The sequence below is a fragment of the Gasterosteus aculeatus genome, chromosome 6 (genome assembly GCF_964276395.1).
Source record: "Gasterosteus aculeatus chromosome 6, fGasAcu3.hap1.1, whole genome shotgun sequence".
NCBI lineage: Eukaryota > Metazoa > Chordata > Actinopteri > Perciformes > Gasterosteidae > Gasterosteus > Gasterosteus aculeatus.
The window spans coordinates 16,616,690-16,633,464 of record NC_135693.1 but is presented as its reverse complement, the minus strand read 5'-3'; the positions used below and the strand labels follow the sequence as shown (position 1 = coordinate 16,633,464).

The window sequence follows — 16,775 nt, the reverse complement described above, 5'->3', positions numbered from 1 at the left end:
CGGTGCGGCTTCCGATCAGTGAATGCTGACCATTTCCCTATCGCTTTGTGCATGAAGTGCATCAGAATAGTGTTCAGTGTTCAGTCTCCAAAAGCCCCAAAAGATTAAACATCTTAAACACACCACGTGGCATTTTTCATCCATCAATTGACCAACTAGTAGCAGCTTTAGTCATTCTTACTACTTTTCGTCACCTCCCAGACGAATCAATCGATCAGCTCCCCGATAGAGGATTGACTCACTGCCGGTGTGTGTGTGTGTGTGTGTCTGTCCTCTGACCGGGACAGTGGCTGCCTGTGAGTCCTCTGGTGCAGTGGTGACCCAGTGCGGCCCCACTGGGCAGCAGACCCACACCGAGCCTCCTCGCTGCTGCCCGCAACCCACCTGTAAGTTCCAGCAGCGGTTTGTCCTGAGTCCTTTCCTCCTCGACTGTCGCCGCTTTATCTTTGTGCCCCGACCCGTAAAAAAACAACAACAACACATGTTCCCTGCGAGAAAACTCGCTCCCTCTCCTCCTCCGCTCCCACCGACTTACTGCACAAAGTTCCCCTCTCTCCTGCTCTGCTGCCGTCTAGTGGCCCCCCAGGCCCGACCACAAGCTGCTGTCTGCCTGCGGCCTAATTTCCCCACAATAACCTCCTCGTATCCTTCCCGCGTGTAGTCGCACCGCAGCTCAACATCCCTTCTGTCTCAGCGGGGTCACCGGGGTCACCGCGCCCGCCCGCGGCTGCTGCCCCGCAGGAGGCTGCCGGTGTCCCTCAGCCCGGGCCGGCTCAGAGCGCCGGTCCTGGTCCCGGACCAGAGTGCGCTCTGGCGCCCCCCGCGGGCGCGAGCCGCGGCCCGCGGCAGAGTAAGTGCCGGGGCAGAGTTGTGCGGTGCTTGTGCGACGGCTCGCGAAGCCGTGTTCATACCCGGCGTTCTGACTTTCTGACGGCAGGAAGTTGGAGGGGCTCATGAACACAGAGTCACATGCCGGTGTGGAGGATTTGCTGGCGGAGCTTTTCAGGCTCCGCGGCCGCATGTGGAGTGTGTACGCATGCAGTTTGTGCATTTCTGGTGGGATGTTTTGCAAAGGAAATTATGCCAATTTCTCAGAATTTCTTTGGTGTGAATTCTTGCCACATTCTCTGAATTCCTCCTGTATAATTGGCCGTTTTTAAGAAGATGAAGTGAAGAGGATTTCATTGACGTGTGTGTGTGTGTGTGTGTGTGTGTGTGTGTGTGTGTGTGTGTGTGCACAGTGAAATCAATTGAGTTGCAGAGTTGTGAGCAGTCATCTTAGTATTTACATGTATTTGAATGTTCTTCTCAATCATTTGTTAGCAAAGAATATCTTCTAAATTAACCTGAAAGAAAAAAATGAAGTGATCGGGTCACATGGTGGTTAAAATGATTATTCGACTCAGCTGATAACTACTGATGGACACTGACCTCACGCATCATCGCAGGAAGGACGACGGCCGGCCCGCGGTCCTCTCCAGATGTTAGTGGCCAACTAAGAAATGTGAAGAAAAACATCTGTTTGTTTCTGTGATGTGGTGTTTTAGTTGGATGTTGTGTTGTGTACGGGGGGACTTCCGATGTCACTGTCAGAGCCCGTCCCGTCCCGTCCCACGGTCTTAAACCTCTTCTCATTGTCTCCTTCCTCCGTCTCTATTTTCAGCTCGTAAACAGGAGATAATAAAGATGACGGAGCAGCTGATTGAAGCCATCAACAATAGGGATTTTGAGGCCTACACGTACGTGCGCGCACGCGATTGAAACAACACAAGTCGTCATAAAACACGGGTCTGGCTGTAAAAGCATTTAGTTTGGGATTGAAGGTGCGTCTGTCCTCTGCCAGGAGGATCTGTGACCCCGGACTGACTTCTTTTGAGCCGGAAGCTCTCGGGAACCTGGTGGAGGGAATGGACTTCCACAAGTTCTACTTTGACAACCGTAAGTTGTATTCTCTATTTTCATCATGTGAATTAAAACAACCCCAATCATCTACATTTGTGAGATTTAGTTGCAACCAACTGATTCTTTTTTTCTTAATTTATCAATCAATCGGCCGAGAGGTGCCGAGTTCGCTAACATACACGACCTCGGGAAACAAGTTGCATCTGTCCGCTCACCTCCTAAACGCCTCCGTGTGTCCACAACGCGTGTCGTGCGTCGACCACGCGGAGCGCTCTCATATCTGGTCGCCCGATTGCCACCAGAGGTCCGTTTACGACTGCTGAGCTGCACGTTTGCGTCCCCACAGTGCTGAGTAAAAACAGCAAGCCGGTGCACACCACCATCCTCAACCCACACGTGCACCTGATCGGCGAGGAGGCCGCCTGCATCGCTTACATCCGCCTGACGCAGTACATGGACGCCCAGGGCCGGCCGCGATCCTGCCAGTCCGAGGAGACGCGCGTGTGGCACCGCCGCGACGCCAAGTGGCTCAACGTGCACTTCCACTGCTCAGGAGCACCGGCCGCCCCCCTGCAGTGAACCCAGAACCCAGAACCCGGGCCCAGGTAGGCCGCCGCCGCCGCCTCACTGACACCGGGGGCGTTGTAAGCAAACGCCAAAGGCTTTTTTTATGTACTCATGTCATGCTATACAGTTTGAGACTTTTATAACACATTTATGACCAAATATACCAGGTCTTTGTTTTTTATTTTCCTAAGTTTGTCCTTTTCTGAACATATTCATAAAAATAAACGTAATATACTACACGTTTAGTTTTTTAACACAGTTTTGTAACATTTTTTAGACATTTTACTATTTATGGCTTTTATTTTACTGAGGTACAATATTACCTTTCAATTTTTTTTTCGACGGACAATACTTTTTCTACATACTATTCTCGGACATATTACTACTTTTCACTTTACTTTTTTTCTTCTCATTATACTATATTTCAACGTGCTACAGTGACATTTTCATACATACTATAACTTTTCAATGATTTTTTATGCTGTACAATGACTTTAATTAGAAGACTTCATTTCAACGCCATGAATTTCTTTTGTAAACAGTTTTTTTGTTCCCATCATTTTCTTTCAACCATCCAGCACCGATATCACCAGTTCTCCCACTAATCCTTACGTTCTCTCCTCTGCAGCTTTGCCTGATCTCTAAAGCTGTTTGGAGCTTTCATCTCCGTGGTCGGATCGGTGCCTGGATCACGACACGGAAGAAGCTGCTTGGAAAAGTTGTGGGAAAAAGAAAAAAAAAAAAAGCTAGAAGTGAGGGAAAATACATTTATAAATTAAACAAAAAAATAAGAAGCTTATTTCCAAAGCTTGCCTGAATGACCGATCACACCGATCCAGTCCAACCCTTCGCCACGTGGCGTCCGGCCCGCCGCAGGTCAGCCCCCTTCTGGCAGACGCTGCATGTTTCTGGTCGTTGTCCCGGGACGCGTCGCCCGTGGCCTTTATTTCCCCACTTGTTGTGTCTGCTGTCGGGAAAAGTATTAAAACTGGTATATAAATAGGGGGCAACATGTATAATATAGGAAACATGTGATTTTATGTTTTGTTTCCTAGAGAGCAACATATTACTGTTTATTTTACACTTCACAGGGTTCGTTTGATTCGGGTTTATGGGAACTATAGCGACTAATATCAATGTGCAATCAGATTTTAACATTTATTTTAAATCGCATCCGTGCACAACGTTTTAAAGGGGAAGTTGCAAAAGGATGGATCTCACTCAAAAAGGGGACGTTTAGTTTGATAGAATTCAGCATAAATAGGTGTTTATTACAGGAGAAAAGGGGAAACATGATATATTTTACGGTTAAGCATGTGTTGTTTTTTATTCTTTTTTTTTTTTTTTTGCCTTGAGGTCCCGAGTTGTAAATACACACCATGCATGTTTGCATGGACGCACACACACACACACACATTCCAGGTCCCTGTGCTCCAGCCTTTAGGGTTAAGCCTCTCTGGAGCTTTAGACACAGCATGTGTCCGGGGGCAGCTCATCCTGAGGTTGCAGAAAGCCTCCCGTCTGTCCGTCCCCCTCCTCCACACGTCTCCAAACCCGACGTGCAGCTTCATCTTCTTCAATCGATCGAATGGCCCGTACTGTTTTTTTGACACTCTATGCTGTTGTGTTCGCTCTCCGGAGGGAGCGAACCTTTCTGCAACCTCAGGTTTACCCCCCCCCCCCCCCCCCCCCCCCCGCCCACCCACACACCCTCCTCGTCCTCCGCTTAAAGCCCCCTTACTGTCCAAGTAGCAGCTCGCTGTGTAACGATGATGTCACCCTTATGCCTGTCTCTTGTTGGGATTGTGTTCTGAAAATGTGCGTGTCGTCCGTCTTGGCTTGCTGTGTAAAGTCTTGGAATTATAAAAAAAAAAAAAAAACTTTAAACAAAAACTTTAAAAAGCATGTTAAAAAGGGAATGCAGCCGAAGGATTATACAAAAAAAGGGCATGATGGGATTTGGGCTGTGGGACCGTCGCTGATGGCAATCAATGGATCCGGTCCTTTTGTGTCCGTCGTAAATGTGATGGTTATTACTGTTTTGATGTTATTTTTAATAGTTGTTTTAGCCAGAAATGTAAGAACAATTTGGGAGACTGCCACAACCATTTTTTACTGCCAACCCCCCCCCCACACGCACACTGACATCTTGAGACAAAACATGTTTTACACTCTGTGGCTGATAATGAGGACGCTTATCTGTCTGTCTTAGCACTTAGTGAATAAAGGGTCCTGCCTCTCCAACCTCTGTGACGTTGCCCCCCCACGAGGAGGCCGTAGCTGCTCGTCACTTAAAGGTGATGAGTTGTTGCCCGACGGCAGCACTGTGGAGCAAAGTGCTTAAGTACACATTCCTGCTAAAGGTCACTCAGACTTCTAAACCATGTTCTTGACTTTTTTTAACTGGCCGATGATCAGACATCTTGGTCATCGATCCAAATTTGTGAACCTAACAAAACCAATTTTTTAATTTTCTAGATAATTTCAAAGATGTCAAATCAAATTCTGAAGGAGGCTTCAACATTTTAGTGCAACACGTTCAGTGGCATTTAAATGTCCTGCAGTTAGAAGTTGTCACAATTGTTTATTTGCAGTTAGTGACCTCTGCTTCAGCTAAAGAGGAATGGAATCCGTTGTAACGTCACAGCTATTTAACGCGGATGTAAACAAGACGAGTGACCAAATAAAAGCACCTTCACGTTAACTTTGGGCTGTTTGCTGCTACGACAATAACTCTGTTTTGCTTCATGTACAATTTGGTAGTTCTAATAATTTGGCAAAAGTCGAACAGAACCCGACTGATCTGAGGGGAGAAAAAGATCATTGGAATTAAAAACCACAACTTTTAACACCTTACATGCAGGTCGACTTTGAAGTCATTTTTCAGTTTTCTGGATAAATGAAAATCTTACTTGATGACGTGGCTCCATCTGACATATCAAAATGTTGTCGCACAGTAAAATGATTAGAAAAAAAGCCTTAGCGTGTAAGTAGGTTTATTGCATTGCAGCCTTGTTCTAAAGGGGCTACGTGTGTCTATACTCGTTTCATTTGGATGCTGGATTCTTTGCATGATCATACAGTTAAAACATTAAAAACCACAAGGTGTTTGTTTGCATATAAATAAATGAGTATTTATCAAATAAAGCACTTCAACACTGGTGTCCCTTTCTCTCAAGTTGCTGTTGAAAAATTGTACTGTGATTGGAGGCAGTAAGTTGAATGCAAACTACATTTAGATAGTAATTTTGTTGGCTTTATTTTAAAAGGATTACATTTTATTAGTACAATCCGCAGTACCGATAGTCTCCTCTGGGCAGTGCCAAATACCCAACACATCCACCAAACCTTACAAAGCAGTAGAACTTTAATTCATGGACGATCTGGGTTCATTTAGAACGATTCGATTGATTGACTTAAGATCGATTCAGTAACTTTACTGGACAGTGCAGGCAAAGTTTGAGATCCCTGTTGTTTCTTGTAAGGAAATCTGGTTTAAATTAATTATGGATATTATAAATGTAACAGGTGTTTGACTCCACTTGCCATCACTAAGAGTCATGACAGGGTGTCACGTGGGTGCCCTCTAGTGGGTCCCTGCGGACGTGGGTGCGACACCCTGTAGCTAAAAAGTTAGTCTGCTGCAGGGTGTGTAACTGGTAAGTTGGCTGTAGAAAGTCCCCTTAAAAAGCCTAATGCTAAATTCAACTAGCTCATGTGTTTCATTCTGTTTGGCAGTTATGATGCCACAAGGTTCCTTCTGAGGACTTAACTTGTGTGTTCGCCAGGTATGTCATGTTGTAGCTAAAAAGTTAGTCTGCTGCAGGGTGTGTAACTGTTATGATGCCACGAGGTTCCTTCTGAGGACTAGACTTCTGTGTGTTCGCCAGGTGTCTTAACGTCACACAATAAACGGCCGATACGAGCCGAATGTGGTCCGTGTCCTGGTGGTGATTTTAACAACACAACGCAAGAAAGAGTACAACCGCTACATAAACAAGCAAACTATTAATGGCAAATGTATTAACCTTTTATTTGAATCAAGTGCCATTTTCAATGTAAACATTACACAATGTTTGGATCGATTTACAGAACCCCGGATTTTCAACCACATTGTAGGGTCGCAGGTCTTTACAGATAAACTTGAGTTTGGTGCTGGCGAGGCCTGAGGCGTCTGCAGAGCTGGAGTTACCTGCTGCTGCTGCTGCAGCGGTGACGCTGCTGGAGGTCCTGAGTGTCGGCGTTGTTTAATCCCACGGCGCCTTAGTAGATGGCCGGAAAGATTCGTCGTGTTTCCGTGGTTTTTTATTTGTCTTCTACATATTCTACAAACAGCGACCGACTTATTTAGAACACCTCCGTGTTTGCAAAAGCCCAAATGTTTCCACTCGCTGGATCGATAAGTTGGTTTGTAAATGTCTCGCTCGCAGTCGTCTCCTCCACGCTGTGTTTTGTTGTTGAGTTTCGCGCGGCTGCCGCTGCGTACTGATGACGTCACAGACAGGCAGACTGAATCGAGTAACGTTTAACGTGTCTAAAGTGCTGAAAAACAAACAAACACACATCCATACAGTTCTTGTGCTTAAATCCAATGTGCAGTTTCCAAGTATCGATACAATCGATTATGTACCATTTCAAATCGATATACGTTGTCCGGAATGCAGATTTGCGGAGCACAGATCGATTCAGTTGGATCGCAGGAATATAAATGATTATGATGATTGATTCAGTGAATGAATCGTTACACCCCTAATTAAAAGTGTAAAACGGTACTGTACAGGTGCAGCTAATGGACCGACAGCGTATTACTTAAATCCCTGCTTCACACTTCAGTTTGTTCTCCAAAGCAAACGTGTCTTATAGTAACATTAAAAGAGAAAAAAATACCATTTCCACTCTGCAGAGTAAACTTGGTTCCTGTAAATGACATTTTGATTCTCCGCGTAAGAAACACAAAAGAGCCAGGTGGAAGTCTTGATGAATTTTAATTACATCAAATGGGGTTCATTTAAAAAGTGGAAAAAGAGGAAAACAGGGTTTCATCATCACCGTCGCGTTCAACACAGCAACAGAAATCTGCACGTAGTGGGTGGGTGGGGTCAGGGGGGGTCACAGGTCACCTACACTCTCAGGAAGTAGACACACGGCGCTGTCTAAGTTATTCTCCTCTCCAGAGCCAGAAGCGACAGATGATCAATTCAATGCTATAGGATTTAAGCTAGGAGTGTGTGTGCGTGTGCGTGTTGTGGCATGTGTGTTGTGGCATGAGCCACGGCTGCCAGCCAGAGGTGACCTGGAACTCTCCCGTGATTAGTGTCTCTCAGTTCACGCAACCGTCACTCCTGATTGGCGGGAAACGGACGCCGATCGCACACAACCGTCATGGCTTTACGTCCAAGTCCATTTGCTAAATCACCACTGATCGCCGCCGTCCTCTCTGATTGGTCGAGGGGGAGGCGGGAGGGATTGGTTGATTGCTCCATGCCGATTGGGACTAATTTGTTCCGATGAGGGTGTCGAGTCTGTAACGTTTGGTGCAGACACCCTACGAAAATGTTTTATTTTTTCGAGCCCGACAAAGCCGACGCCTTCTTCGCCCACGCTGCCCGTTCGCCAAAAATACTTTTCCACGATGGAGCTTCTGGTCACACAGAAGCCGCGGGTCCGCTTTGGCTGATGCGTGGACCTTCGGTCCGCGGGGACCAGCGCACATGGAGCAGTCTGTCACACGCGGTGCAATCTGCCACAGCTTCAGTCTTTGTAGCACACAACAACAACTAAAATAAACACCACATGGACATTTTTTAGGATTGTTCGGTTTTCCTTGATTCAAGGAAGAAAAACAAAACAGAAGGAAGCCACGTTTCTCTACTGAAGCGTCCCGGCGGTTTTGGAACCAACAGAAGGGAAGAAAAAGCAAACGGGCAGATACAATCTTTTCTCACTGTAGACGGTCTCAGCAGAGTTACTCTACGAGGCTTCAGACAGCTCCAAGGCCACCGTTCTCTCTGAGTCGCAGGCCGGCGCACACGAGTGAAGAGAGCAGAAGAAGAAACACACAGATTAGAGACGGGAGAGGAAGAGTTGAAAGAAGCAAAAGAGGAAACAACACGGACGGAAAAGAGAAACATGGAGATTTAAAGTCAGAAACTGTATCAAGATGACAGTGACGTAGCCGAGGAGACGGAGGGAAGCAGCCGGCCTGGATCTGCATGCATTGTCAAGGGAAAAATATGAGGGGGGGGGGGGCGGCGAGGGGCACTGAGGCCATGCAGCAACAACGAGCAGCCTGACAGCAGCGAAGGGACCTTTGCTCCACCGTCGGAAACGCTCGGCCCCCTTCGGCAGCAACACGTCGTGGGGAGTCTTCACACAACTTGTTTTATTTGGGGGGGGGGGGGGGGGGGGGTTGTGACATACACACACAGGCAAGGGTTCATCCACTGGGAGCGCCATGGCTAACCCTCCCATATGCCATGCAGGCCGCGCTGCCATTGGGCTCCGGGAACAGCGGGAGCGGGAAAGCGACGGACAAAACGGGGGGGGGGGTCACAGAAGCAGGGGAAGCAAGTGCATGGCAGGATGGACGACATCTGTTCACCATGTTTTAGGTTCCCGTTGGAGACCGAGCCTCCACCCCACCCCACCCCCACCCCTCCCCCTGCTGGAGCAGCACTCACTCACCACGCGCTCGCAGCATTGAAGCGGACAGACGAGGGGGGAGGGGGGGGGGAGTGCTGGAGGCGGGGTTTAGCAGCTTTGCTGCGGCTCCCCGCTCCTGCTTTTAGACTTTCTGCCCTCCACATCTGTAGAACAAAGGCAACGATTACATCGGTAGACAGCGACGCGCCGTCCACCTCACAGCTGCATTCACACAAACACATTAAAGCCACTTCAAACCGGCAAGTGCAGAAATAAATAAGGATGGAGGGGTACCGGCACGTCGGGCTGCGCTCCTCTTTGATTATAACTTAATGATTACAACATTCCGCCAGTCTAGAAAACATAATCAGATATCAGCTGTTTAAATAAAAACAAAAAGAAATATCCAGATACCAAAAGTAATGATGTTAGCTTCATTCCCAAAACAATCTGACGAATGAAAACTGTGCTTACTTCCTGTTTCATAAACTCCACCAAAGGACGACCGAGACTAAAATATGGTAATTGACCACGTCGTCCTCGTCCTCCTCCACCTTCAGCTTCCACTTAACCAACTACACCTTCCCTCAGACTATTTTAGGAACGAAGCTTCATCATTTTGTCTCCAGCCCGAGATGTCTGTTAAGACCCACTGTCCCATTAATAATAACAATAATAATAATACAGACAAAAGGTGTCAAATGTACAGAAACACACCACATCTATACAAACAGAAGGTCAACATGACGACCATTTTGATCACAGCAATCAAAATGAGAGTTCCAGGTTGGACAGAACATGCAGCTTAGTGGGTGATGCAACAGAGTTAAAGAAGCAGTAAAAAGGACCCAGAAACCATCAAGACATCATGAACACAAAGTGGATAGTGGATCTATTATCTGACACTGAAAAAAAAAAAAAATCGGGCTTTGGATTTGTAACCCAGACATTGCGGCTAAAAGAGCCCCAGAGAGCTGCAGATAATAGTAGTGTTAGCCAGGGACACGGACCTGATGAGGAAACAAAAAACATGGCCGACGGATGAAAGAAACATTCATCAGAGTCCCACCTCAGGAAAAAAAACAAAAACAAAAATGAATCCACCAATCGGCACAGTGACAAACAGAAAAGCACCACACACATACACCACGTGGAGGTGGTGCCCCAATAAATACATGCAGAGGAGCTCCTCCTCCTTTCACCCTTTTAGTTTGGTACCAACGAGCCAGAACCCGCCTGTCACTCACACACAGCCGTACTCGTACCACAGAGACTGCTTGTCCTCTGGGCTCAGGGACTCGTCCTCCTTATTCACACAACTCGGATCGGCGCCCCCGCTGGACTCTTTCAGACCGGCCGGGCCGTTTGATTGGCTGAAAGGGTCCTGGTTTTGGGTGGGTGTGTGATTGGGGATGGGAGGAGGAGGGGGGTGCGTTTTACTCGTAACGGGAGGCCCGCTGATGTTGCTGACTAGGGTGGGGTTCAGAGACAGGAAGGGGTGGTTTTTGCCCAGCGACTCACTAAAGATGGAGTCCATGAAGACGGACTCCACGGTGAAGGAGGGGCCCAGGAAGGACTCCAGGGTGGAGAGGTCTGGATCCTCCGAGCTACGGCAGGGCAGGCTGAGTGACTTTGGCAGGGGGGTGGCGGCGGTAAGGGGTCCCTTTAGGTCGGCGCGGTACTCACTGGCTGTCGACTGGGAGCGCACCCCGGCCTTGGCGGCGGGAGGGGGAGGAGCCGCGTCGACGGACACCGGGGGCCGGTGGTCCTTTGACAGCAGGTCGTGGATGCTGGTGCGCCGCGTGGTGCCCTCGGCGGTGGAGATGACGCTGCTGGCGCGGGGCAGCGTGGAGGAGGCCAGGTCCAGGCGCCCCGACACCGACGTGGCTTTGCTCTGGGACGACAGGCCGGAGCGCGCCGGGACCGAGCCCCTGACGCGGGTGCTCTCCGCCTTGCGCAGGGTGGGGCGACCCGGTTGCCCGGCGGCCCGGGGAAGGCGGTCCGAGGCGACCGGCGCCGCCCGCCCGCTGGAGGAGCGCAGTATGCCTCGGCTCTTTGTGCGTTCTTTCGGCTCGGAGGAGGTGGAGAGGCGAGGGGAGTCGGCGGTGAGGTTCTCCTGACTGCCAGACTGAGGACGGGGAAGAGAAACGGGGTCAGGTTCAGCCCCCCCCGGTTCAACAGCGACACCATCTCACAGTAATCCTTTTCTCATATGGGATTTTTATTCTATTCCTCAGGACGAATGAAAAATGAAACGTTATCGTTTTCATTTTTAGAATTGCCCAAAATGTTCAGGTTGGAGGTTTTTTCCAAAACAGGAAAATTAAAAATGGGCTCTGAAAATAATCATGATGAAGAAGTGAATTCTTTATTTTATTTAAACCCGGTTTTACAGAAAAAATGAGCAGATTCTGAATGACTGAATGAATCCGGCAGGTTCATAACTGGGAATGTTTTTTCACCTCTGCAGGATCGATGCCCTCATCCAGGAACTGCTGCAGGGACAGCACCTCCTTCACCGGGGATCCCGCTTTCGCCGCCTGGGTCGGGCCGGCGCAGCCCGCGGCTGCAGACGGGTCAAGGGTCCTGCGCAGCTGCAGGGGGCTCTGGTGGGAGGAGCGCGAGGAGGTGGGCTGCTGCACGGGGCTGCTGCCGCTGCTGGACCACACCTCCGGGTCCAAGCTCAGGCTGAACTCTCCGCTGCTCTCGCTGTGAGGCCGGCTGAGGCTGCCGTTCAACGCGCCTGAGGAGGGCGGCGGGGGGGGGGGGGGGGGGGATGACAGGCGGGCATCAGCAGGGGAGAGAAACCTGGGATTTTAATTTGATCTTTTTCATGCGCCGCTAGAAGCTACACAAGTATCACTCTTCTCCTATATTCACACTATATGGTGATAATAGTAGTAAAGCACTAATACGCAGCTTATCAATCATTCATAGCTGAATGGTGGAGCTCTCTTCATGATGCACTGATTGTGCTTTAAAGGTTCAATAAGCTGAAATTACAATCAGAACTTTTCTACCCAATCAGTGTCAGTGTCAGTAAAACATAAACATGAAATGTTGTTAGCAACCAGCTCTGAAGCCATTGCATCCTGATGTATTGGTTTAGAATAAGACAAAAAGTAACACGGAACTTTTAAAATCAGACTCCACATTGACGTAGGTCGAGTAAAGGCACGAGGGAAACACATAAAGGGAGCAAAGGAGCAAAGCGAGATTGGTTAGTTGGGGGGAGGAAAGGGGTCAGTGGAAGGAGGAGCATACCTTTGCCCTCCAGAGGAGAAGTGAGGTGGGAGTTATTGTTACTATTACTACTGATGGTCCTGTTGCTATGGAGACTGGTGGGTCTGCAGGCTGGGTAAGGGACAAGAGGGAGTACACACATATTCACACACAGTTAGAATATACATACATATACACTTACATGAATCCACACAGACATGCACCAAGACAGAGAGTAACACGTAGGTGGGACAGTTTGACAGAACGTCTCCTGCTGGGCCGGCAGATGGCACATGCCAGGCAGAGGGACAGGAAGGGTGGCTCGGTGCCAGGCTGCAGCATCAACATGTCCAGTCAGTAAACAAAGTGACGCCTGACGGAGAGGACCGACCCACCTCGGTGGAAGAGGGGAACCGATAGCGGAATTAAGGGGGAGGAGGAATTAAGAAAGAGAAGAAGGAGGTGTGACATTGTGACCTTGCTCCTCCCACTTTGAGCTGGAAACTGAGCACCGTGGAATCATTTTAACTGGCTTTCAGCACAGCGGTGATCAGCATTTGAAACATCACGATTACATCACTGATCATTCGTCAGGGTTCTCATCGCGTCTAGGAAACCAGCCCTTAGAGGGATCCAGGGGTCCAGTGCCGAGTAGTGTTCACTTTTACAACAGACGCTCAGCTCAACGGGAGAAGGACACAGAGTACCGCTGTGCACCTGCAGGCCTGATCAACACACACACACACGTGTTTGAAGTATACATCAAAGCGCAAAGGTTTAATATCTAATATAGCTGCCCGGGTCCGTGTCGCTCTGAAAGCCCGGCTGGTGTTAAGACGCTGCGGCAGTTTATTAGCCTTTCTCTTTTCAAGTAAGTAAGGTCAAGCCTCACCGTGGCTCTTGGGGTCGTCGAAGGAGCCGGTCACGTCTTCACAGGAGGCGTTGTCTGTTGGGACACAGAAGAGAGGTGCTACAGCTGCATCGATGGAGCAGAATGTCGACACCTTCATGCGAAATGAGTCCAGCCTAATAAGTTAGAAACTCCAAAAACACAAATTTTGAGTGTGCCGGTTTCTCCCGGAGTCCTGACCTTTGACCTGGAGCCGGAGCTTGGCCCTGCGATGCCCGGGCGTGGGCAGGGTGAGGGCGGCACAGTCGATGGCGTTGGTGGAAAAGGCGAGATCCTTCATGCGCCGCCCGCTGCGCCCTCTGCTCGCGGCCACGACGGCGTCTCCGGCCTCAGCGCCGTCCAGGTTGTCGATGCTGCTCGCCCATTGGCCGCCGGGATCGCCCGCCACCGCCATGGTCTGCAGCAGGTCATTCATGGCTGAGTGGACCAACGGAGGGACGGCAATTAGGGTCGCGGCAGGAACATCGGGCATCCAGCCCAACAGAGAACTGTTCACTTCGACTGAACGACAGTTGGGACGTAGCACGGCTTAGCTTAAATAATAGTGTCACACAAAGCCCTCATTTGGATTGCAGCTACTTACATATAGGCTTCTAGCGCAAGTAGTTTTCCACCACAAAAGCTTCAAAAGGATCCAAAGAGATTGTCAAAAGATCTATTTAATATTCAGTGAAACATTTATTTTGTTGAATAAAATCTAGTCGTTTTGGAAATCAAGGCACGCATATGGTATCAAAATATACAATAAAGATCTATGCCCCAAAGTGCATAGAGATGGTAGCTGCACAGTGGCCACTGTCCTTGTGCACTTTGTTTATGTGACAGTAGAGAAGCATGAAGGCATGCAGAGCAGCTGTGAGCAGCAGCCGAGTCCATGTCAGCAGAATAAGACCTGAAATGCAGCACGGCGGCAGAGGAAGAGTGAAGGAGTGAGAGAGGAAGAGAGAGAGAGGCTCCATTTCAAGTCCTCCATGGTGAGTGCGAGTCAGGGCGATCAGGCGGTTGGTGATTTTGTTTTCTTATTTCAAGGCATGCTGCGATCAAAGATGGAGGCAAACAGGCACATGAAAAGCAAACCCGCAGTCTCTCTGGCCTGACCGCCCTCCCTCACCCAGCCAGCAAACACACAAACACGCTCAGCGTCCAAATTAAACCACACAGCACACGACAAAGCTGCCCGGTTGGTTGCCTGTTGCGTAACGACTCCCACCGTGACCAAACCGGTGGATGAGACACACACACACGCGGGACCGAGAGAGACGAACGGGCGTCACACAACAAGACGCACAGCCACAGAGAGATGGATTTCTTACTGTCACATCAGCCCTAATTTCTTCTGTCACCAATCACATCCTATTTATTTTGTGCATCTTTTCTGAAGTTTGCACTAATCACTTGTGTGCTAATAGTAACAAAACGACACTAGAGTCTGCTGAGAGCAGATACTCTACAGCAGGGGGGTGGAGGTGGCAGACGCAGGGCGGAGGAGGTGACGGAGAGTCAGGGGCTACTAGACAAAAAGAACCAGAAGGACAAGTCACTGAGGTCACCAGATGCAGCAGCGTGGGGGCACATTTTGAACTGAAATCTACATTAATAACATCAAATAATCTCGGTTACATTTGAACCACTTCACAGTGAGGCTGAAAGACGAGACGGCCACGCAGCTGCGGCGTGAAATCAGTGACTGTTCCTTCTTTGTTTTTCCTCGGGTGGAGAGGAGAGGGGAGGCGGGCAGAGGGAGGCTAGCGCGGCGGCGGCTAACGGGGAGGTCTTACACATGGAGCGCCGGTAGATGGCCTTGGCCTTGTCTTTGTCCTTGGATCTGTTCCTCATGAAAGGCAACCTTTTTAAAGCTGTCGAGAGCGCAGCCAGAGACGGACGGACGGACGGCCAGGGGGGGAAGAGGGGGGGCAGTCGAACGGGGAAAGAAAAACAAAAGAGAAAAAAAAAGGGAAGAGGGCACAACAGAGGGACGTGGTTAATGTTGTCACAAAGAGCCGAGGGGAGAGATGCAGAGAGAGAGTTGAGCACCTGGACAACAGACACACAATCAATGCAGTAGACACAACCACTACAATATAGGACTCACAACAAGGGGTGGATCATACCGTTACAGAGCATATTGCTTGTTTAATGTTGAGGTCTTGAAAACAGTTGTTTGTTTTTTTGACAAGCATTATTAATACCTGTTATTTAGTGTATTATTTATTTAGTTAAAACATTCAAATGCTTGTTTTAAGAGCTTTTAGAATGGACTGAAATGCCTCCCACACACTTTAAATCCTGAATAATGCTTTTGAGGGAAGACTTAAAAAGAAACAAACACATATACACATTATTCAAATGCCTTCTCTCTCACACACACACACACACACACACACACACACACACACACACACACACACACACACACACACACACACACACACACACACACACACACACACACACACACACACACACACACACACACACACACACACACACACACATTATATCTGCACTCAACAACACACACAAGCACTCTCACTTTGATGGTCACGAGCGTCGTATCCTGCATTGCATGGTGCACACAACAACACAACTGTCACCACATTAACACCTACACGAAACACGGAGGATGAAGAATATTAAACGGTGCAATGGGGAGAATGTGAATGTCAGCGGGCGGCATCGGGGAGGACGGCACTGCTTCCAGAGACATGAGGAACTCTATTGTTGAATACCTCACTGTGTGCCGTCATTGGTACACGTCTTCATGTTCGTTTAAACAAATACATATTTTCACTTTTGTAAAAGCAACCTACTGGATGATCTGATGACATCGCCTACTACCGTACAACCTGTTATCACTAATTGCATCTTCAACCAGATCCAGACAACCAGGATTGGTACCCGCGTTGACTGAACGTCGGCCACAATGCATTGCACCTTTTAATAGCTCGGATGCTACGTTTAGAGGGCGTTTCTTTATTTACAGATGAACTGCACAGATCAGCAGGTTGACATTCTGAAACTACGAGCTAATGAGCCTCGGACTGTGAGGTGCGCTTGATTCCTCACATGTATACACTGTTGAAAGAGTAGTCCCCTGATCCACATGTTTAACACACCTGCCAACCGGGGCCCTACATTACCCACAATGCAAATAGACTGCAGACCGGGGAAAGATGCAGTGCGGTTGCGTAACGCTAGTGTAGCGTGTTTAATGATACGGTTACAGAAATCAAGCGCACCCACTGTTCAAATACAGGAAGCGGGTCCACTCCTCGAACCGGGTCAGAGACTGAGAGTCAACCTCGTGTTGCTGCACAGCTCAGCCGTAACCTCTAGGACAGCTGAGTGAAACAGACGATGGACTCACGAAAACATGCCCCGAGAGACGCGACAGTGGGGTCACAAACCCCGCCCACCCGCCCCATCCGCACCATACCATTGGTGGAACCCTGCACCTGGGCAGGGGGCTGCTGCCCTCTCCTCCCTTCGCAGAGAGAGGAATAAAGAAGCAAAGGAGCAGTTAGGGGAGGAA

The 16,775-nt window shown here is 48.9% G+C and overlaps 2 protein-coding genes across 38 annotated transcripts in view; one reads left to right on the top strand and one right to left on the bottom strand.

Moving 5' to 3' along the window:
- camk2g2 (calcium/calmodulin-dependent protein kinase (CaM kinase) II gamma 2) overlaps positions 1-5,630 on the top strand; it is a 39,486-nt gene extending 33,856 nt beyond the window's left edge. For all 28 annotated transcript variants that reach the window (XM_078104768.1, XM_040179080.2, XM_040179077.2 and 25 more), the window contains 4 exons: positions 1,664-1,739; positions 1,844-1,938; positions 2,249-2,507; positions 3,098-5,630. In XM_078104768.1, the coding sequence (XP_077960894.1) occupies positions 1,664-1,739; positions 1,844-1,938; positions 2,249-2,481 (404 nt within the window). In that variant the 3' untranslated portion in view covers positions 2,482-2,507; positions 3,098-5,630. The remainder of the gene's footprint in view (positions 1-1,663; positions 1,740-1,843; positions 1,939-2,248; positions 2,508-3,097) is intronic.
- Positions 5,631-7,437: 1,807 nt separating this feature from the next.
- ccdc88ab (coiled-coil and HOOK domain protein 88ab) overlaps positions 7,438-16,775 on the bottom strand; it is a 49,719-nt gene continuing 40,381 nt past the window's right edge. Inside the window, exons 30-38 of one of the 10 annotated variants that reach the window (XR_013467958.1) lie at positions 16,680-16,727; positions 15,022-15,099; positions 13,424-13,660; positions 13,226-13,279; positions 12,376-12,465; positions 11,574-11,854; positions 10,798-11,239; positions 9,154-9,275; positions 7,438-8,477 (exon numbers count right to left, since the gene is read on the bottom strand). Coding sequence is in view for 4 of the 10 variants with exons in the window: in XM_078104759.1 (XP_077960885.1) it covers positions 10,355-11,239; positions 11,574-11,854; positions 12,376-12,465; positions 13,226-13,279; positions 13,424-13,660; positions 15,022-15,099; positions 16,680-16,727 (1,673 nt within the window). In the remaining 6 variants the exon portion in view is untranslated. Of the gene's footprint in view, positions 8,478-9,153; positions 11,240-11,573; positions 11,855-12,375; positions 12,466-12,506; positions 13,059-13,225; positions 13,280-13,423; positions 13,661-15,021; positions 15,100-16,679; positions 16,728-16,775 lie in introns of those variants that run through there. The other 9 variants (XR_013467960.1, XR_013467959.1, XM_078104760.1 and 6 more) reach the window with 9 other exon arrangements.